The sequence below is a fragment of the Bos grunniens genome, chromosome 2 (assembly GCF_055505025.1).
Source record: "Bos grunniens cultivar Pamir isolate PY7600 chromosome 2, Bosgru_T2T1.0, whole genome shotgun sequence".
Classification (NCBI taxonomy): Eukaryota; Metazoa; Chordata; class Mammalia; order Artiodactyla; family Bovidae; genus Bos; species Bos grunniens.
In genome coordinates, this window is record NC_141166.1 from 76,999,232 (window position 1) to 77,022,117 (window position 22,886).

General features: G+C 38.1%; 1 protein-coding gene across 16 annotated transcripts in view; it reads left to right on the forward strand.

Annotated features, from left to right (window-relative positions):
• Positions 1 to 22,886, forward strand: part of THSD7B (thrombospondin type 1 domain containing 7B) — a 1,262,144-nt gene that overhangs the window by 931,984 nt on the left and 307,274 nt on the right. For 13 of the 16 annotated variants that reach the window (XM_086367910.1, XM_086367918.1, XM_086367926.1 and 10 more), the window contains 2 exons: positions 722 to 916; positions 21,234 to 21,497. In XM_086367910.1, the coding sequence (XP_086224036.1) occupies positions 722 to 916; positions 21,234 to 21,497 (459 nt within the window). Of the gene's footprint in view, positions 1 to 721; positions 917 to 1,640; positions 1,766 to 1,804; positions 3,541 to 21,233; positions 21,498 to 22,886 lie in introns of those variants that run through there. The other 3 variants (XM_086368023.1, XM_086368031.1, XM_086367950.1) reach the window with 3 other exon arrangements.

Below are 22,886 nucleotides of genomic sequence, written 5' to 3' on the forward strand. Positions count from 1 at the left end.
TCAAAAATTAAGCAAAATCAAAAAAATGTTTTACCTTGAAATAAGTTCATGGTATGACTGCAGACAATTCCAGTTGAAAAAGTATGTGAGGAGCATAGAAGAGTTATCTGCAATTGGTAGGATATCTGTAATGGGGATTATCTGGAGACATTATGCCTGTACTTGGAAAAAATGATTAAAAATTTTACCTTATCCTGAAATGTTAGTAAGGGGAAAAAATGGTTTACTTGTAGAAAGGGAAATTTATTTTTAAATACTGACTGACAAACATAGGACCATTTAAACATAAGTGCTATTTAGCAAGTTAACAAAAATCAAATCTATGAAAGATGCAAATGATTTTTTTCATGGTTTGGTCCTTTTTCATCTTTGTATTGTTCTGTTGTAGATTCTGTTTTCTAGTTTTATACCATCTCTAGAGATCAAATGCTCACAAGCAGGACATACAGAAAATTACTGAACAATTATTTTGGTTGCTGTCAGTGCAGGGTTTGGATTAATAATGAAACCAATTAAATTATCAAATACCTCCACTGGCAACAATAAACATTTAATTTCCAGAGAGAAATAAGGTTAGCTATGTTGAACACCTTTTGCAATCACAGTGATAACAAAATTTTTCAAACATTGGGGAATTCTGCTATTTCGTCCAAGAATCAGCAGCAGCTTGATTTAATTAAAATAGCAACAAAAGCATCCTTTTTTTTTTTTTTTTTTTTAGCTGTCTCATGCATCTCTGATAATAACCAATCAGCAGAAATGACGGAATGCCTCAAGCAGATGAACGGCATGCCTCCCCTCATGCAAGAATGTACAGTCCCATGTCGCAATGACTGCACCTTCACTGCTTGGTCCAAGTTTACACCCTGCTCCACAAATTGTGAAACGACTCGAAGTAGAAGGCGACAGCTCACAGGTAGGTTGTGCATTTTATTCTTTAGCTTCAAGCAGGTGATGCTGTCCTGAACTTGTTGAGGAGAATATCCATTCCAGAAGGATGGGAAATTATATCATCTCTCCCTTTCCCCCCACCCTCCCTGCCATTATGTATCTCCTAGGCATATGGTTGACACACAATATGTACTCAGTTAATACTTGTGAAATAAATGAAAGATATGAACCATTCCAAAGCTATGAAGTTCCTCTCTATATAGCTTTTTAATTTTTATAGTGATAAACAGCAGTATATCAACCAACTTCCTTAGAATAGTAAATGGCAGAGTTTCTGGTGTTTTTCATGCCAGGATCTCAGCAAGCTTGAAAGAAGTACCTGATTTGTTAAAAGCATCAAAGACAGACCTCACCTATATCATTGTCTTTTGCCATTACCTTATTGGTGGGTTCAGTTGCTCAACCATGTCCTACTCCTTGCGACCCCATGGACTGCAGCATGACAGGTTTCCCTGTCCTTCACTATTTCCCAGAGTTTGCTCAAATACATGTCCACTGAGTCAGTGATGCCATCCAACCATCTCATCCTCTGTTGTCCGCTTCTCCCACTGCCTTCAATCTTTCCCAGTATCAGGGTCTTTACCATTACCTTATAAGTAACTTGATATTTTAAAACTTTAGTACTGGAAGGCAAAAATTGATTATATACATAGATTCTGCTTTTGTGTGTGTGTGCTATGTTGCTTCAGTCATGTACAACTCTTTGTGACCCTATGGAGTGTAGCCCACCAGGCTCCTCTTTCCAAGGAATTCTCCAGGCAACAATATGGGAGTGGGTTGCCATGCCCTTCTTCAGAGGATCTTCCTGACCCAGAGATCAAACCAACATTTCTTGTGTCTCCTGAAATGGCAGGCAGATTCTTTACCACTAGCACTTCCTGGTCGACAAGAGACTATTGGATCCCACCATAAAAAGATACCCCATATCCAAGAGCAAAGAAGAAGCCCCAGAAAAATGGTAGGAGGGGCAAAATCACATTTAGAATCAAATTCTATACCCACCAGAGATGCTTGGAGGGCTCAAATAAACCTTGTGTGCACCAGGACCCAGAGACACCACAGAGACTGAGCCAGAACTGTGTTGAATATCTCCTGCGGAGGTGCAAGTCAGCAGTGGCCTGCCGCAGGGGCAGGAGCTCTGAGTGTAGCAGACTTGGGTTAGGCATAAACCCTCTTGGAAGAGGTCACCATTAACCCCACCATAGAAGTGCCAGAACTTACACAGGACTGGGGAAACAGACTCTTGGAGGGCACAAACCAAACCTTCTGTAACTACCTCCACCATAGTTTGGCCTCAGGTCAAACAACAGGGAAGGAACACAGCCCTGCCCCTCAACAGAAAATTGGATTAAAGATTTACTGAGCATGGCCCCGCCCATCAGAAAAAGACCCAGTTTCCCCTTCAGTCAGTCTCTCCCATCAAGAAGCTTCCATAACCCTCCTATCCCTATCCATCAGAAGGCAGACAGACAGAAAACCACAATCACAAAAAACTAACCAAACTGATCACATGGAACACAGCCTTGTCTAGCTCAGTAAAACTATGAGCCATGCTGTGTAGGGCCACCCAAGACAGATGGGTCATGGTGGAGAATTCTGACAAAATATGGTTCATTGGAGAAGGGAATGGCAAACAACTTCAATATTCTTGCCTTAAGAACTCCATGAACAGTATAAAAAGGCAAAAAGATAGGACACTGAAAGAGGAACTCCCCAGGTCAGTAGGTACCCAATATGCTACTGGAGATCAGTGGAGAAATAACTCCAGAAAGAATGACGGGATGGAGCCAAAGCAAAAACAACACCCAGTTGTGGATATGACTGGTAATGGAAGTAAAGTCCGATGGGGTAAAGAGGAATATTGACTAGGAACCTGTAATGTTAGGTCCATGAATCCAAGGCAAATTGGAAGTGGTCAAACAGGAGATGGCAAGAGTGAACATTGACATTTTATGCATCAGTGAACTAAAATGGACTGGAAAGGGTAAATTTAACTCAGCTGACAATTATATCTACTACTGTGGGCAAGAATCCCTCAGAAGAAATGGAGTAACCATCATAGTCAACAAAAGAGTCCAAAATGCAATACTTGGATGCACTCTCAAAAACGACAGAATGATCTCTGTTCATTTCCAAGGCAAACCATTCAATATCACAGTAATCCAAGCCTATGCCCTGACCAGTAATGCTGAAGAAGCTGAAGTTGAATGGTTCTATGAAGACCTATAAGACCTTTTAGAACTAACACCCAAAAAAGATGTCCTTTTCATTATAGGGAACTGGAAAATGCAAAAGTAGGAAGTCAAGTGATACCTGAAGTAACAGTCAAATTTGTCCTTGGAGTACAAAAGGAAGCAGGGCAAAGGCTAATAGAGTTTTGCCAAGAGAACACACTTAGAGCAAGCACCCTCGTCCATTAGCACAAGAGAAGGACTCTACACATGGACATCACCAGATGGTCAATACTGAAATCAGATTGATTATATTCTTTGCAGCCAAAGATGGAGAAGCTCTATACAAGTTAGCAAAAAACAAGACCAGGAGCTGACTGTAGCTCAGATCATGAACTACTTATTGTCAAATTCAGACTTAAATTGAAGAAGGTAGGGAAAGTCACCAGACCATTTAGGTATGACCTAAATCAAATCCCTTATGATTATACAGTGGAAGTGACAAACAGATTCCAAGGGCCTATATCTGATAGAGTGCCTAAAGAACTATGGATGGACATTTGTAACATTGTACAGGAGATGGTGATCAAAACCATCCCCAAGAAAAAGAAATATGAAAAGGCAAAATGGTTGTCTGAGGTCTTACAAATAGCTGTGAAAAGAAGAGAAGCTAAAGGCAAAGGAGAAAAGGAAAGATATACCCATCTGAATGCAGAGTTCCAAAGAATAGCAAGGAGAGATAAGAAAGCCTTCCTCTGTGATCAATGCAAAGAAATCGAGCAAAAAAATAGAATGGAAAAGACTTGAGATCTCTTCAAGAAAATTAGAGATACCAAGGGAAGATTTCATACAAAGATGGGCACAATAAAGGACAGACATGGTGTAGACCTAACAGAAGCAGAAGATATTAAGAGGTGGAAGAATACACAGAAGAACTGTACAAAAAAGATCTTCATGACCCAGATAATGATGATGGTTTGATCACTCACCTAGAGCCAGATATCCTTGAATGCAAAGGCAAGTCAATACGAACAAAGCTAGTGGAGGTGATGGAATTCCAGTTGAGCTATTTCAAATCCTAAAAGATGATGCTGTGAAAGTGCTGCACTCTATATGCCAGCAAATTTGGAAAACTCAGCAGTGGCCACAGGACTGGAAAAGGTCAGTTTTCATTCCAATCCCAAAGAAAGCCAAGGCCAAAAAAGTTCAAATTACCACTCACTTGTACTCATCTGATACACTAGCAAAGTAATGCTCAAAATTCTCCAAGCCAAGCTTTAACAGTATGCGAACCATGAATTTCCAGATGTTCAAGCTGGATTTAGAAAATTCAGAGGAACCAGAGACCAAATTATCATCATCTGTTGGATCATCGGAAAAAAAAAAAAAAAACAAGAGAGTTCCAGAAATAAAAAAAATCTACTTTTGCTTAATGACTATGCCAAAGCCTTTGACTGTGTAGATCACAACAAAATGTGGAAAATTCTGAAAGAGATGGGAATACCAGACCACCTGACCTGCTTCCTCAAAAATTGGTATGCAGATCAAGAAGCAACATTTAGAACTGGGCATGGAACAACAGACTGGTTCCAAATCGGGAAAGGAGTGTGTTAAAGCTGCATATTGTCACCTGGCTTATTTAAGTTATATGCAGAGTACTTCATGCAAAATGCCTGGTTGGATGAAGCACAAGCTGGAATCAAGATTGCTGGGAGAAATATCAATAACCTCAGATATGCAGATGACACCACTCTTATGGCAGAAATTGAACAACTAAAGAGCCTCTTGATGAAAGTGAAAAAGAGTGAAAAAGTTGGCTTTAAACTCAACATTCAGAAAACTAAGATCATGGCATCCAGTCCAATTATTTCATGGCAAATAGATGGGGAAACAATGGAAATGGTGACAGATTTTATTTTATTGGGCCCCAAAATCACTGCAGATGGTGACTGAAGCCATGACATTAAAAGACACTTGCTACTTGTGGAAGCCAAGCTATGACCAACCTAGATAGCATATTAAAAAGCAGAGACATTACTTTGCCAACAAAGGTCCATCTAGTCAAGGCTATGGTTTTTCCAATAATCATATATGGATGTGAGAACTGCACTATAAAGAAAGCTGAGCACTGAAGAATTGATGCTTTTGAACTGTGGAATTGGAGAAGACTCTTGAGAGTCCCTTGGACTGCATGGAGATCCAAGTAGTCTATCCTAAAGAAATCAGTCCTAAATATTCATTGGAAGGACTGATGTTGAAGCTGAAAATCCCATTACTTTGGCCACTTGATGTGAAGAACTTGACTCACTAGAAAAGACCCTGATGCTAGGAAAGATTGAGTACAGGAGGAGTAAGGGATGACCGAGGATGAGATGGCTGGATGGCATCACTGACTCGATGTTTGAGTAAGTTTGAGTAAGCTCTGAGAGTTGGTGATGGACAGGGAAACCTGGCATGCTGCAGTCCATGGGGTCAGAAAGAGTCGGACATGACTGAGTGACTGAGCTGAACTGAGTACCATCTGGGAAGCCCACATATAGATACATACATACATACATACATAGATTCTGCTTTTGTGGTATATGCTTATTATTGGTTCAATTTACTTCTTTGAAATTTAATGAAAACTAAAGTCATAAGTAGTTTAATCAAAGTCTTAGAGCAGTTTTTGCGATAATATATAAATAATTGACATTGTAATATATCTAACTTCTTATCTAGATAAATATTCCAGAACTTCTCTTCATTGTAGGTTTTTTCATATAGGCAAAAAAAAGCTTAATTCAGGAAATGAGAACCAAGAAAAATACCAGAATAATAAGTAGGTTAATAATATTGGTATTGACATTGAAGAATTAAGGAGAGATGACCATTTGTTCTCATGAGCAACTCAAGTGCTAATTCCCTTGGGTTCAAGACTCCCCTTTGTTTGGATGCATTAGATACATGATTATTTTACATTTAACTTACTCTAATGGATTGACAAAATCCATGAGAGTCCTTAATAGTATTTCTGCATGCAGATCAGGAACCCATCTGTAGGTAAGGTGAAACATGCAGTCACAAAGAGAAACATTAAATTACATGTTATACTTTAATATTTTGTCTATAATAAGTGCTCATATATAAATTTATGCAGCATAAAACATATCTTCTGCTTCTAAGATAAAACAGATTTTGTATTCTTTAACAATATCAGTTCAGTCCAGTTGCTCAGTCATGTCTGACTCTTTGCGACCCCATGAATCGCAGCATGCCAGGCCTCCCTGTCCATCACCAACTCCCGGAGTTCGCTCAGACTCACGTCCATCGAGTCAGTGATGCCATCCAGCCATCTCATCCTCTGTCGTCCCCTTCTCCTCCTGCCCCCAATTCCTCCCAGCATCAGAGTCTTTTCCAATGAGTCAACTTTTCGCATGAGGTGGCCAAAATACTGGAATTTCAGCTTTAGCATCATTCCTTCCAAAGAAATGCCAGGGCTGATCTCCTTCAGAATGGACTGGTTGGATCTCCTTGTAGTCCAAGGGACTCTCAAGAGTCTTCTCCAACACCACAGTTCAAAAGCATAAATTCTTTGGTGCTCAGCTGTCTTCACAGTCCAACTCTCACATCCATACATGACCACTATGTAGTGGGGTAGAAGATATGTGGCAGGAATAATCCCATGTTAAGGGACAGTTTAATGGAACTTGGTTTGCATGTTCGTGTATCATGTTTCAGAAGCCATTATCTTAACAGCTCTGTCCATATATTTGAGATGAGAGAGAATTTCCTTGAGAGGGAAAGAAAATTTTTAATTCGTGGCCAATTTTTTCTTCCTTTTGAAGGTTTGTTAATGATAATTTGTCAGTAAATTGAGAATGAAATAATTGAAAATCCTAGGATATTTATTTATTTTACAGCCAGTAAATTTGTGTTATCAATTATCATAACTTTAATGACTTTTATTTAACATATACTTTTAAGGTAAATCTTGAAAAACCATTATACTCTATCCTAAAAATTACACACACACACACCAAAAAAAAAAAAAAAAAAACCACCTAGACTTCATTTTCTAAATCATTAAATGCTAAGGTTTTGCCTAGCTAATTGATCTTTGTATGTCTGAGTACCTAGATGACCTAAACAACTGGCCGATTTCATGAAATACATGAACTGTTTAAAAAAATCAGTCAAATGGATTACATAGTAGTGTCAATTGAAAGAAAAATGCACAATGTGGGAGTTAAGGTGTATTCATGGCCTTAACTGGGGACTACAGCCCTGGAGACAGCCTCTCAAGTAGCTCTGAGAAACTGCTCTAAGGAGGTAGAGGAGTAGGCTAGTTTATATGTGATTTTGTTTCTGTTATAGAATTCGATACAGCATACCTCTTAGTGAAAACTATTAGTTATAGAGAATAGAAGTCTCAACTTTATGATCGTAGTGTTCTGGGAATATGCAAGAAGTGAAGTTTATTAAAATTCTTCCTGAAATACATGTAACTATCTATGGCTCTGTTTGTCCAAAGCACACAGTCTCTTTTTATTTTCTTTAGCATCCTCTGTTGAAAGCATAGAGTGTACTGAGTCAGTCAAGGAGTATAGTGGATTAATCTTTGCGGACTTGGGTGGAGAGTGGGATCGTCTTTGCTCTTGTTCTGCTGGAGTGCCCCCCTTTTGGTCATAAATTCAAAGTTGGGGAGGCATTTCATGTCCCATAGCCCTAGGAATGTTCATTCCTATGTCAAGGTCAGATTTCATTGATAAACAATCCAAGTGCTATGACTAGGTCCTTCTAATGGTAACCATAAATAGCTCTGGACTACCTGTCTTACTAGTCTGTATGATCCAGGAAATGATTCTCCCTTGTTGTTTCTTCTTACATCTACTATAGCACTACTATAATCATTTTAATTCTATATAGAACTTAATATGCAGTCAGTCATTTCAAGTCCCTTAGTAATCATTACTTTCGTCAGAGACTCAGCAGAATAAGCAGAATATATGTTACATTACCAGAAGTAATAATAAGGTCATAATGGGGATTCATGCACTGAACGGCCAGCATCAAACCAGTTCTTAAGAGATCACCAAGACTAGGGAACAGACTGTTTAAGGCAGAAATCTGATTTTCTTTTTTGTTTTTAATGTGGGTGATTAAATGTGTTCTATTAACAAGTCCAATTAAGTCATTACTCTTAAGTGACTCTTGCCATATAAATCCAGTCCATAGCTGAGGAAAGGCCCCTCCTGATAAGTGGGAAGTTATGGTTTTCTAGTGAAATTTAGCTTATTGTTCTGATTGAGCTTGAATAACTTTGATAGAAAATTCATATTTATGTTAAAATTTTCAAAGGGACCATCCAATCAGAGTGTTAGAAATCTACCAAGGTGAACCAGAAGTATTGGACATAGATAATTGACCGTAGATCAAAACATTAGATTTTTAAAATTTTTCATAGGATTGTGCCTGTGTTAGAAAAACATTTGATTCCTATGTAGAAGTCCCAAGAAATCAAGATCTGCTCTGGTACTTTGGAATAAATATCTGCTTCTGATGCCCTCATCTTCTCTTCCTATTGTGGATGCTGTTTTTCTTCTGTTTGAGCATTTGTGCGAAGGTGAGTTTGAGGCTAGCAATCCTCTCTACAGACAAGTCTGGTTCAGGGACCTTTTTTAAGTGGGAAATATGAATCTAAGAGTCAATTCCCTTTAGTTTTGTTGTGCATAAACAAGCTAAGAGTAGCTGATAAAGGTCTTTCCATCTAGGCGGGAGAGAGTCCTTTAAATAATATATTTTTTCCAGTATATATTCTCTGGAATGTACTTCATGGGGTATCTGATCCTTATCCAAAGACAGATTACTGTGATAAACTTCAGAAACAAGCTTAAAATGTCCTTTTAACAATTCATTTAAACTTTTGTGACACTATAATATATCAACAGGAGCCATTTAGGACTATAAAGGTATATTACTGAAATTTTTTTTTCTATAAAATTATCCTCATTTCCACCAAATACAGCCAAACTAAGACTAATTTAGTAAGTCTGGTTTCAATAAACTTGGCCTGATTATTTATATAAGTGTACCAAGAATAGCAATTGTTTATATAGGCTCTTTAAATTTGGTTGCATTTTTTTTTTAATTATAAACAGTCCCAGACTAAAGTTTATAAGACTTCTCAAAGCCAGGAAAATTATGCCTAGGACTTGCCATCAGATTTACCTATGATACCTATAGATTTGGGTGAATTCCTCTCTTCTCAAGTCCCCCAGATAGCTTGAGAGTCCTTTCTTATTCACCTGATAAGGTTGCTGAAAGAAAAGAAAGTGTTGCTCAGTCAGATCCAACTCTGTGACCCCATGGACTGTAGCCCACTGGGCTCCTCCATCCATGGGATTTTCCAGGCAAGAATACTGGAGTGGGTTGCCATTTCCTTCTCCAGGAGATCTTCCCAACTCAGGGATTGAACCGCAGATCTCCTGCATTGCAGACTGACACTTTACTTTCTGAGCCACCAACCAAGGTTGCCAAGAACCCTGAAAATAAGGGAGTAGGCTGTCACTCTAAGGGGTTTCATGGCTTCATAAAGTCTTTCTTGGGGTTTCGCACGTGGCTCAGTGGTAAAGAATTCGCCTGAGACAAAGCTAGAGGCTCAGGAGACACAGGCTGGATCACTGGGTCAGGAAGATCCCTTGGAGAAGAAAATGGCAACCCACTCCAGTATTCTTGCCAGGATAAGCCCATAGACAGAGAATCCTAGCACACTGCAGTCCATTGGATCATTAAGAGTCGGGTATGGACATGAGCACAACTGAGCAACAGAGCAAGCACATACGCACAAAGTTTGTATTAGTTTTTTAAAGCTGACTGGTTATATCTGATTCTATGTTTATTCTGAAACACAACATTCCAGTCAAAGCTATAATAACATAACCAATGTTTCCATTGTGCCCTGTTAAAAGGAGAACAGATTTTTATTGAACTTATGCAAATAACTTTATTTCCATGAAAATAAGAATAAAAAGTATCCAATTCTGGAGGGATCAGGTAGGAAAAAAAGATAAATGTTTCACTTCTACTTACAAAGGTATAATTTATCAAATGATTGTTAGTCATTGTACAGGAAATATTTCCTTATATCTAGAAAAACAAAGCTAAGCAGTGATATTTTAGACAAAAAGTCTAAAGAGAAAAAATAGTCTAAAAAATTATAACCCTATCATCAGTTCATTCAGTCCTAGGCAATTAATTTTGTTGCTTTCCTGTTAACAATTTTATGAAGTCATCAGTTTGTTCATTAGAATTCTTTAATTTCTTACCCAGTTCTGTAGTATAATCTGAAAGTTGTCAAAAACCTGTAATTGTCTGTAAAGCAATTATCCTTCAATAAAAAATAAATTAATTTAAAAAATACCTGTAATTGTCCCCCAAAAAAGCCCTTTCTATGAATCTTCTTGAAGATGAAGAATTTTCATAAAAGTAATAGAATAAAATAACTATAAATGACAAAAGACTTTTAAAATGGCATCTTTAAGGATCTGATTACTATTGACAAAGAAATTTGGTTATTTCTGTTACATTTTAAGATAATTTGGACTATAAATGATAACATAGGACAACTAAATTTTAGCAATTTCATATAAACTCTAGAATATTTACATTAACAATATTTATTCATACAATATTACCTAAGATTCATCATCATTCATTTAACAATGTTAATCATATAATTAATATATCAAGTAAACCTAAATAATTTAATAACTTTCTCTGTTTTTTTTTTTTTTTTCTTTGATTTTTCTGGGGCTCTCTGAGAAATGCCAACATTAGCAAGAGGTCATAACAGAGAGATTCAAATTCTAGTTCTGCAAAAGTTTATTTTTAATATTAGAATTCTTTCAACCAATTAAGTTCATGTTAATCTTAGCCAGCCCTGACTGTACATCAAATTCTTTCTCAAGATTTCTTTTCCATAAGCCTATAATTTGCATTTTTTGTTTTAGATTTTATCCTTTGAGTTCTCTTTTTTCTTTTTCTCTTAGACTGTCTTTTGAAAATAATTACTTTGTTTTCCCTTAATAGAATGCATTTCCTTTCTATTTACCCTTTTAAAAGTTTTTTTGCATATGAAAACATTTTCTTTATTTTAGTGGTTCTAATTTCACATATTAATCATAATTTTCAAACCTTAAGAACTCCATCTTTAGTGAAAACCAAGAAAAAACAGTTGTGAACTATCACATTAGCATGCCTGATTGTCAAACTTATGAACATATTCCGTTACCTCTAGAAACACACATTTTTCCACAATGTAATTTTTTCTCCAATGTGGTACAAGACATGTGCCCAGTGAACCAAACATCTTTATTTTTTTTTGTAAGAATATGAAATTTGAGATTTTAATTGCTAAGCAAGTATAAATTTTCCTGTATTTTATTTGGAAATAATCTAGACAGTTGATCAATCCCTATCATTTAACTTAGTAAAACTCTAAAGTTTCAAGTTACCAGAAGATCTAGAGAAACTATCTTTAAGTAGAAATAGAGTAAGACATAAACGTTCTTAGCATTCACCTAAAAATCATGCTTGCATTGAAATTTCTTTATGAAAATATCATTTTTCTTGCTGACAAATTTTGTTAGTGGTAACATGATCTTTTTTGACATTCAGCAAACATAGATACAATAATGTTGTCATGCTATTGGTTTTTTACTTAAACCAATAAGCTTGTTTCTATTGGGTAATGATTAATCCTCAATCATGTGATCTTAAAAAAAATTGGGTTAACTTGTATTTCTGAGAATTTCTTGAAGCACTTCATTATATTTAAGCCAATTAAATAGGTCTCTCTTACAGTTTAATTTTTATAAAACATTACCAAAGGTAGAAACGTATAATATTCTATAATATATACACAGACATATAATCAGAGATCTCACAGCTTCATTTTAAAACTTAAGACATGAATCTGGTATTACAATATAAAACTCACTAGTTTATAATAACTGTTGGAATGAGTTTATTCTTGGAGTTTACTCTTGGATAAAAGCTAACCCCCCCCCCCCTTTTTTTTTCAATCTCAGAAATTAGAGATGGTCTAGATAAGAGTTTCTGAGAAGACCTGGTAGAACATTTACATCTCAAAGACTCAGGGAGATCATTGTAAGCTCTTGCTAGAAGGACTTTTGTTCCCTTAGGGTAAGAATTTTGAAAGAATATTATACAAAGCCAGCTTTTTCTCTAACTGCATATGTAAAAGCCACTGTTGGAATGTCAGGAGAGTCCCATCAAGACCTTTTTCAGGATGAAGTTTTCTTAATTTCCAAACTACTTGCAAGTATAAGCTTATATATATATATATATATATATATATATATATATGAACCTGGCAGGATATGAGTCAAAGGTTTATCTGACACCACTTTCTTCTGCTTTGAAGCCTTTGTTTCCCATTTAAATGTCAGTTTGTCAGAATAAAAGACTGCATGGTGGGCTGGTATGCTGTTTGGCTTAACACCTCTAGGAGGCACCCTGGATTCATCTCAGCTCTTTCACATGTCTGTTTCTCCCTCTGGCTGTATAAAATTTCCATGGATATTTGGAACACTGGATGACCAATGTTATATGTGTCCCCAAAGCCAGTGTCTTTGAATTAAGTAGTGGGTCTCCTCATGGGACCATTGCATGGTGTGAGGGCTTGCCCTTGCCACTGTCATAACTTTCCCAGTTGACTAAGAAAGCTGTAACTGGTTGGGAAAAGCTGTGTCTCTTATCTTTGGAGCTGAAAGTGCTCACATGGTAACTTATTCAGACAAACTCTGCTTAAAGTATTCAAGAAAAGATGCCAATCAAGCCTCCTATGTAATCATCCAGTCCAAACTACTCTGTGTATTTCAACTGAGCAAGCTCCCAACCTCTCTCAACTGGAATAACCCACTCAGTAGCTTTTAACTGAGCAAAATCTTCCCATTGTCTTTCATCCGGGTAACCTAGTTACCTCTTCTTGAATATAAGTTGAAGGAAAACTTACTCTTAATGGCAAGGAGTTTAACAATCACCAAAAAAAAAAAAAAAAAAAAAAACCTTAAGAACTGTGAATCAACACAGGAGATCCAAGACCTAGGAGAGACTAACCCAGTTGTCTAGATTCCCTGAGGGTGTAGATTAGCACAAAGGGCCTTTTCTGGAGGGTCAAGGCCCCAGATAGAGTTCAGGCAAATGAGACAAGTATATTCTGAGTCCCTTAGTGGTCACCAAAATTTTCACTGAAAGACAAATGCACAACATTCATGTTGTGAGTATAGCTTTATCCAGGGTCTGAATGATAACTATAGCCCAGGAGATAGCCTCTTAGATAACTCTAAGAAACTGCTACAAAGATGTAGTGGTGAAAGCTAGTTTATATGTGACTTAAAGGGACTATTTCATGCAAAGATGGGCTCAATAAAGGACAGAAATGGTATGGACCAAACAAGCAGAAGATATTAAGAAGAGGTGGAAGAATACACAAAGAACTGTACAAAAAAGATCTTCATTACCCAGATAATCACGATGGTGTGATCACTCACCTAGAGCCAGGCATCCTAGAATGTGAAGTCAAGTGGGCCTTAGGAAGCATCACTATGAACAAAGCTAGTGGAGGTGATGGAATTCCAGTTGAGCTATTTCAAATCCTGAAAGATGATGCTGTGAAAGTGCTATACTCAATATGCCAGCAAATCTGGAAAACTCAGCAGTGGCCACAGGACTGGCAAAGGTCAGTTTTCATTCCAATCCCAAAGAAAGGCAATGCCAAAGAATGCTCAAACTACCACACAATTGCACTCATCTCACACACTAGCAAAGTAATGCTCAAAATTCTCCAAGTCAGGCTCAACAATACATGAACTGTGAACTACCAGTTGTTCAAGCTGGTTTTAGAAAAGGCAGAAGAACAAGAGATCAAATTGTCAACATCTGCTGGATTATCAAAAAAGCAAGAGAGTTCCAGAAAAACATTTCTGCTTTATTGACTATGCCAAAGCCTTTGACTGTGTGGATCACAATAAACTGTGGAAAATTCTTAAAGAGATGGGAGTACCAGATCACCTGACCTGCCTCTTGAGAAATCTGTATGCAGGTCAGGAAGCAACAGTTAGAACTGGACTTGGAACAACAGACTGGTTCCGAATAGGAAAAGGTGTACATCAAGGCTGTATACTGTCACCCTGCTTATTTAACTTATATGCAGAGTACATCATGAGAAACGCTGGGCTGCATGAAGCACAAGCTGGAATCAAGATTGCAGGGAGAAGTATCAGTAACCTCAGATATGGAGGAGACACCACTCTTATGGCAGAAAGTGAAGAAGAACTAAAGAGCCTCTTGATGAAAGTGAAAGAGGAGAGTGAAAAAGTTGGCTTAAAGCTCAACATTCAGAAAACTAAGATCATGGCATCTGGTTGCATCACTTCATGGCAAATAGATGGGGAAACAGTGGAAACAGAGGCAAGACTTTCTTTTTTCAGGCTCCAAAATCACTGCAGATGGTGATTGCAACCATGAAATTAAAAGACTCTTGCTCCTTGGGAGGAAAGTTATGACCAAACTAGACAGGATATTAAAAAGCAGAGACATTACATTGCCAACAAAGGTCTGTCTAGTCAAAGCTATGCTTTTTCTAGTTAGTCATGTGTGGATGTGAGAGTTGGACTGTGAACAAAGCTGAACACTGAAGAATTGATGCTTTTGAACTATGGTGTTAGAGAAGACTCTTGAGAGTCCCTTGCACTGCAAGGAGATCCTACCAGTCCTTCCTAAAGGAAATCAGTCCTGAATATTCATTGCAAAAACTGATGTTGAAGCTGAAACTCCAGTACTTCAGCCACCTGATGCGAAGAACTGACTCATTTGAAAAAACCCCGATGCTGGGAAAGATTGAAGGCAGGAGGAGAAGGGGACAACAGTGGATGAGATGGTTGAATGGCATCATTGACTCAATGGACGTAAGTCTGAGTAAACTCCAGGAGTTGGTGATAGACAGGGAGGCCTGGCGTGCTGCAGTCCATGGGGTCACTGAGAGTCAGACACGACTGAGTGAACTGAACTGAACTTTTGTTGTTAGGTAATGCAGTCAGCATGCATCTTGGTAGAAACCTACCGCTAGTCACAAAAAACAGAAATCTCAATGTAATGATTGTATTGCTTTTATGTATTGGAAGATGTTAAGAAGTGTGATTTATTGGAATTCTTTCTGAAGTGCATGTGACTGTGTAAGGGTCTGTTTGTCCAAACCACAAGCATTCTGTCATTGTCTTTAATTTCCTCTGTCTGAAACATTGAGTTCACTGTCAGTCAGCAACTACAGTGGGTTAATCTTTGTAAAGTTGAATGGAGAGCAAAATACTCTTTGCTCTTCTTTTGTTTGCCATATCTTTGGTAGAAAAATAAGTAGTGAAAAATGTGCACTTCTGAAGCCTTATTTTTATTGTTGTGATACGAATGCTTGTATTTTGGTTTCCCCCATGTAATTTGGTAGTAAATAAAATAAGCAATCTCAAACATGAATGATAGTATTAAAAAACATGGGCTTAGACTATAAAGCAATGCTATTCTCTAACATAGACACACCCAGAGAAGCATACAGACATGAATACAAGCCCTTTGTTGTATAGGGGACCATCTAAGGTGTTTATTTTTTCTTTTTCCATTTTTTTAACTAGAGTCTTCAGTTTAATATCTGAGTGTTCTCTGTGTTTTATGCAAATTAGATAATCACAAGTTTTAGATTTAGTGATAACTAAAGCAGTTGCTTATACAGTACTGTAAATTATCAGTCTAAAAAAATAGAAAATCTACCTAGGTTACTAAAAAATGATATATTCAAAATAACTGGATAACTAATACCTTTTAAATATTGTAGATTTGTGTTTTTATAGAATAAGTTATAAGTTTCTAATTTAAGGTGAAAAATGTCCTCAGAGTTGTAGTGGAGATTGATTTTTTTTAATATTTTTAAAATACTAGCTGGTTCTGAATCCAAAGATTAATACTGATTATGACTAGAATGTAATCAAAGTTAGTTCAGTTCAGTTCAGTCGCTCAGTTGTGTCTGACTCTTAGCGACCCCATAGACTCCAGGACTCCCAGTCCATCACCAACTCCCGGAGTTTACTCAAACTCATGTGCATTGAGTTGGTGATGCCATCCAACTGTCTCATCCTCTGTGGTCCCTTTTTCCTCCCGCCTTCAATCTTTCCTAGCACCAGGGTCTTTTCAAACGAGTCAGTTCTTCACATCAGGTGGCCAAAGTATTGGATTTTCAGCTTCAACATCAGTCCTTCCAATGAATATTCAGGACTGATTTCCTTTAGGAAGGACTGGTTGGATCTCCTTGCAGTCCAAGGGACTCTCAAGAGTCTTCTCCAACACCACAGTTCAAAAGCATCAATTCTTCAGCACTCAGCTTTCTTTATAGTCCAACTCTCACATCCATGCATGACTATTAGAAAAACCATAGCCTTGACTAGACGAACCTTTGTTGGCAAAGTAATGCCTCTGCTTTTTAATATGCTGTCTAGTTTGGTCATAACTTTTCTTCCAAGGAGTAAGCACCTTTTAATTACATGGCTGCAATCACCAGTTGCAGTGATTTTGGAGCCTGAAAAAAGAAAGTCTGACACTGTTTCCCCATCTATTTGCCATGAAGTGATGCAACCGGATGCCATGATCTTAGTTTTCTGAATGTTGAGCTTTAAGCCAACTTTTTCACTCTCCTCTTTCACTTTCATCAAGAGGCTCTTTAGTTCTTCTTCACTTTCTGCCATAAGAGTGGTGTCTCCTCCATATCTGAGGTTACTGATACTTCTCCCTGCAATCTTGATTCCAGCTTGTGCTTCATGCAGCCCAGCGTTTCTCATGATGTACTCTGCATATAAGTTAAATAAGCAGGGTGACAGTATACAGCCTTGATGTACACCTTTCCCGATTCGGAACCAGTCTGTTGTTCCATGTCCAGTTCTAACTGTTGCTTCCTGACCTGCATACAGATTTCTCAAGAGGCAGGTCATGTGGTCTACTATTCCCATCTCTTTCAGAATTTTCCAAAGTTAAGGACCACCGATAATTTGTTTTTTATTGTGAAAATTATCTCTGCATTAACCAATTTGCTCAAAGCCTTCTTCAAACAGTGATCCCATGTAATTAAGAAAGATATCACAAACATAGAGACAGCATACATTTTACAGAATATTTGTTCTGCCAGTAACTTGGTTACATTGTACATGAACATTTTCCTTATTCCCATTCTTTCTCTCTCTTATGTCTTCCTTTTTTTCATCTTTTTAGAAAACTTTGTTCAATTATTCAAGGAATAATTTTTATCATTTATGTGTGCTAGACCTTGGAGCTCTACAAAGGAATAGATAGACTTGGTTTTAATTTAAGAGCTTCCACTATAATTTACGGAGAAGACAATGGCACCCCACTCTAGTACTCTTGCCTGGAAAATCCCATGGATGGAGGAGCCTGGTGGGCTGCAGTCCATGGGGTCACTAAGAGTCGGACACGACTGAGCGACTTCACTTTCACTTTTCACTTTCATGCATTGGAGAAGGAAATGGCAACCCATTCCGGTGTTCTTGCCTGGAGAATCCCAGGGACGGGGGAGCCTGGTAGGCTGCCATCTCTGGGGTTGCACAGAGTCGGACATGACTGAAGTAACTTAGCAGCAGCAGCAGCAGCAGTATAATTTAGGTATTTTTGGTATGATATGGTGACAATACAGTATAGTACCTGCTACAATAGCTGTTATGTAGGGTGCTTATTAGTTTTTTTTTTTATTACTTCTGTAACAAATTACCACAAATTTTATGACTTAAAACAATGCAAATTTATTACCTTACATTTCTCTTTGTCTGAAGTCAGAGATTTTACAGGACTATTAACAAGATGTTGTCAAGATAGGATTTTTTTTTTTCTAGAAGGTTTAGCGGAACATGTTTTCTTTCCCAGCTTCTAGGAGCTGCTTACATTCCTTGTTTATGGTTCTTTTCCTCCAAAGTCTTGAAATTCAGTAACATTGTATGCCTTTGATTATTCTATCACACTTATATCCCCTCTGACTCTACTCAACCTGGAAAAGTTCTCTGAATTTGAGATCATGTGATTATGTTGAACCCAACCAGATAATTCAAAATGATCTCATCCCAACATCCATAATCTTAGTTACATCTACAAAGTTTATTTTACCATAGATGTTTAGTTGTTCTAGGGATTAGGATGTAAACGTTCTTGGAGAGCCAGCATTCTGCCCATCAGATGCTACCCAAGTCCAGAAGAATACCTCTTCTAGAACGGAGATAAAGAGTGTGTTCAAGGATGACTTTCTGGAGGAGTAATTCCAGTTTGGACCTAAAGGACAGGTAGTCATTAACTAGGCTATATAGAGAGGGTAGAACTGGTGACCATTCCTGGAATAGAACATGCAAAGACCAGAAGTTAAATGAGTGGCTTTTAGGAACTAAAAATTCTCAGTATTATTTTTAATAATACTGTCATGTTAAAAATAATACTGAGAATTTTTAGTATGACACAAGCAGAGTGGTGCAGCATATTTGTGAGACAAATATCAACAGACCCAATCCTATGGAACTTTGGTGACCAAAGTGAAGAATCTAGACTTTATTCCATGAATGGTGTAAACCACTGGAAACTTTTAAGTAGATGAATGATATGATCAAGTTTCTAACTTTGTAAGTTGGTCCTGGCTGAAGTGCAGGGAAAAGATTGAAGGGAATGAGTTATGGTGGCCATAAAATCTTGAAAGCAGCCAGTATAGTGATTTAAGCTGGGAATTTGGTGGAGGGCTAAATATGAGTATTGGTAGAACTGGGAAATGTAGAAGGAGAAGGAAAAGTTATGATGGTCAGAGTGAGTGAGTGTTGCTGTTGCCAGGTTGACTTTGACTGATCCTTTAGGTGTAGATTTTCAGTCTGCGGCCCTGAAGTTTGAGTAAGAAATCTGAGCTGAAGTTAATAATTAAGGACTTAAGGGGTACAGAGGATTATGCTCTTTGTGAGGATAAGAAAAGAGAGTGTCAGTCTATGCCTTTGGAAACCCATTAGTTAAGAGAGGTACAGAGGGAGAAGAATTCAACAAATAGATGAACAGAAAATGATATGCCCAGAAAGATGGTGGGGGTGTGAAGCAGAGGTGAGGGACAGAAAGGTAAGGTGTGAAAGGACATTTCAAGAATGATGGTGTAGTCAATGCTCCAAGGCTATCATTGACTATCAAGTCTGAAAGATAAAAAGTAAAAGATAGTTCAGGATGTTATTACTCCGGCAAGAGTTAGCAGTTTTAAGGAATAGGTAGACTGAAAATGTAGAGTTAAGTGTGTTGAGAAGAGAATGGACACATAAAAGATGGAGAAAACTGTGCTTTTTGGACATGTGAGAAGCACTAGATACTTGGGTATGTTGAATGCTGATAAGAAGGTGTTAATCCTCCTCACCCACTGATATGTCTCCCATGCAGTAAATGCTCACAGCAGAGATAGAGGGAGTGCTCCTCAAACTTATTCTCAGTAAGTGGCCCTAATGGTAGATGCAAGAAATATATCCCCCTGGAGAGACAGTGATGTGTCCAAAGCTTCTACAAGATCTTTCATAACCTATAGGAATCCTTATTTATTGAGTCCAGAAGCATCACAGAAGAGATACAGCTGGTCCTCCAGGTGACAACTGTAGAATTATTGTGTGTAATGTAAACTATCTGGAGCCTCTCTGATAGCTCATCTGGTAAAGAATCCACATGCAAATAGGCTCTCACGTTTGATTCCTGGGTCAGGAAGATCCACTGGAGAAGGGATAGACTACCCATTCCAGTATTCATGGGCTTCCCTAGTGACTCTGAGGGTCAAAAATCCACTTGCAATGAGGGAGACCTGGGTTCAATCCCCGGGCTGGGAAGATCCCCTGGAGGAGGACATGGCAACCTACTCCAGTAGTCTTTCCTGGAGAATGCCCATGGACAGGGGAGCCTGGCAGGTTATAGTTCATGGGGTTGCAAAGAGTTGGACATGACTGAGCAACACAGCACATGTAAACTGTTTCACAATGAGAAAGTAATCTATGTATCATCAACTTATAGCAAGCATTTCCAAAACAGCCATTTATGACTGGAAATAGATTAATAAAGCTCCCTACTATTTAAAATAACCAGCCGTGACTCTCACTAATGGCCCACTAATGAAGAAACAAAGAAAAAGTATTAAATCTGGGAAAACTTAAAAATCTAGAGGAAGTGTGTTAGTAGCAAAGTTGAGTCAAGTTACAGACTGTCTTAGAATCCATTAAACATAATTATCAAGTACTCACAGCTTTGAAAAATGACTCTGCATTGTCATTACTCAAAAGTTGGGACTACACCTAAAAGGTCCATAAAAGTCAACTGGTAATGTTAGGTCATATTCTAAAATCTTTGAGTTAAAAAGGTCTCTCAAAGTGCAAGTCATATCTTTTTCTCAGATTAAATTACCCAACTTGCTTTGAGCATTTATTTCAATATATTGTTTCTGTCAGCATTTCTGAGTTCCTGATAACAATAATCAAAATAAATTACACTTTGTCCGCCACACCCCAGGTGACACCCAGGCTAACTCCAAGGCCATTGTCTGGGAGGATATAATTTTTTTCCTTGAATAAACAAACTATTTTTTTAAAAGTCACTTGAAAAAAAGGCAGAGTTATACTTACCCCATTTTGTTCACTTCCCTGGAAACCATTACTTTCAAGGAAAATGGAGACAAGGTAGTCAGTTTTTATCAACAAATTATAAAGACATCAATATAAATCAACAAGAATTTTTCTAGTTGTCAAGCCACTGTAGCAATTTTTTCTAAATATTTTTTGCCACTCTCCAATATGAAGCCTTTTTTCCCCCCAGTTAACTTAAATTTCAAAGTTGCTGTGGGAATTGCTTCATTGTCCTAGGATTTACTTCTGTGTTAAAGGAAAAAAAAGTGGAAAAAAAAAAAAAAAGAAAGGCTTTATTTGACTTAATTGCTTAAGAGCTTTGAAATGTGAACAACTTAGCAAAACAACAGATGTGAAATTAACACATCCATGTCTCTTGTTGGAACAGGGAAAAGCAGAAAGAAGGAGAAATGCCAGGATGCTGACTTGTACCCTCTAGTGGAAACAGAACCATGTCCTTGTGATGTGTTTACATCTCATCCTTATGGAAACTGGTCAGATTGCATCCTTCCTGAGAGCAGAAAGGAGCCTCATAGAGGACTGCGGCTACAAGGAGATACCAAAGAATGTGGACAAGGCCTGCGCTTTAGAGCAGTAGCCTGCTCTGATAAAAATGGAAGGCCTGTTGACCCTGTCCACTGCAACAGTTCTGGTAAGGAAATGGGTGAGGAGTAACCCATGAGAATACTGACGTAGCCCAGGATGTGTGTCCCAGGTCTAGAACTCATAACCTTGTTTCTTAATATTTGCTTCAGTTTTCCTTTGTCAAAAACACACTGCCTCTCATTAAGCATGAATATAGGAAATGTACATATACAGTGGTTATCTGGAATGTGAGTGTTCGGATCTTTGACTCACGTCTCTCTATACTTCTATGTGTGAGCACAGGCTTTCTCTGAGAGAGCCAAACCTAACACAAATGAATATATTTTATGCTGTTTATTGGTGCCTTAATCACTTATATAGAAGGCATCAGACCTTCAGTGTCTCATAAGGGTGTTGACAAAATACCAATGAAAAAGTTAATACTAAATGTTGTACAGTACAGTGTGTAAGTACACGTAAATTAAGACTAGAATTATAGAAAAGAAATTAGGCAAGCTGGAGGAATTTTTGAAACTTTAAACAGGGAGTTCAGTTCAGTTCAGCTCAGTCGCTTAGTCGTGTCCGACTCTTTGCGACCCCATGAATCACAGCACACCAGGCCTCCCTGTCCATCACCAACTCCCAGAGTTCACTCAGACTCACGTCCATCGAGTCAGTGATGCCATCCAGCCATCACATCCTCTCTCGTCCCCTTCTCCTCCTGCCCCCAATCCCTCCCAGCATCAGAGTCTTTGCCAATGAGTCAACTCTTCACATGAGGTGGCCAAAGTACTGGAGTTTCAGCTTTAGCATCATTCCTCCAAAGAAATCCCAGGGCTGAGCTCCTTCAGAATGGATTGGTTAGATCTCCTTGCAGTCCAAGGGACTCTCAAGAGTCTTCTCCAACACCACAGTTCAAAAGCATCAGTTCTTTGGCGCTCAGCCTTCTTCACAGTCCACCTCTCACATACATACAAGACCACAGGAAAAACCATAGCCTTGACTAGATGGACCTTTGTTGGCAAAGTAATGTCTCTGCTTTTGAATATGCTATCTAGGTTGGTCATAACTTTCCTTCCAAGGAGTAAGCTTCTTTTAATTTAATGGCTGCAATCACCATCTGCAGTGATTTTGGAGCCCCCAAAAATAAAGTCTGACACTGTTTCCACTGTTTCCCCATCTATTTCCCATGAAGTGATGGGACAGGATGCCATGATCTTCGTTTTCTGAATGTTGAGCTTTAAGCCAACTTTTTCACTCTCCACTTTCACTTTCATCAAGAGGCTCTTTAGTTCCTCTTCACTTTCTGCCATAAGGGTGGTGTCATCTGCATATCTGAGGTTATTGATATTTTTCCCGGCAATCTTGATTCCAGCTTGTGCTTCTTCCAGTCCAGCATTTCTCATGATGTACTCTGCATAGAAGTTAAATAAACAGGGTGACAATATACAGCCTT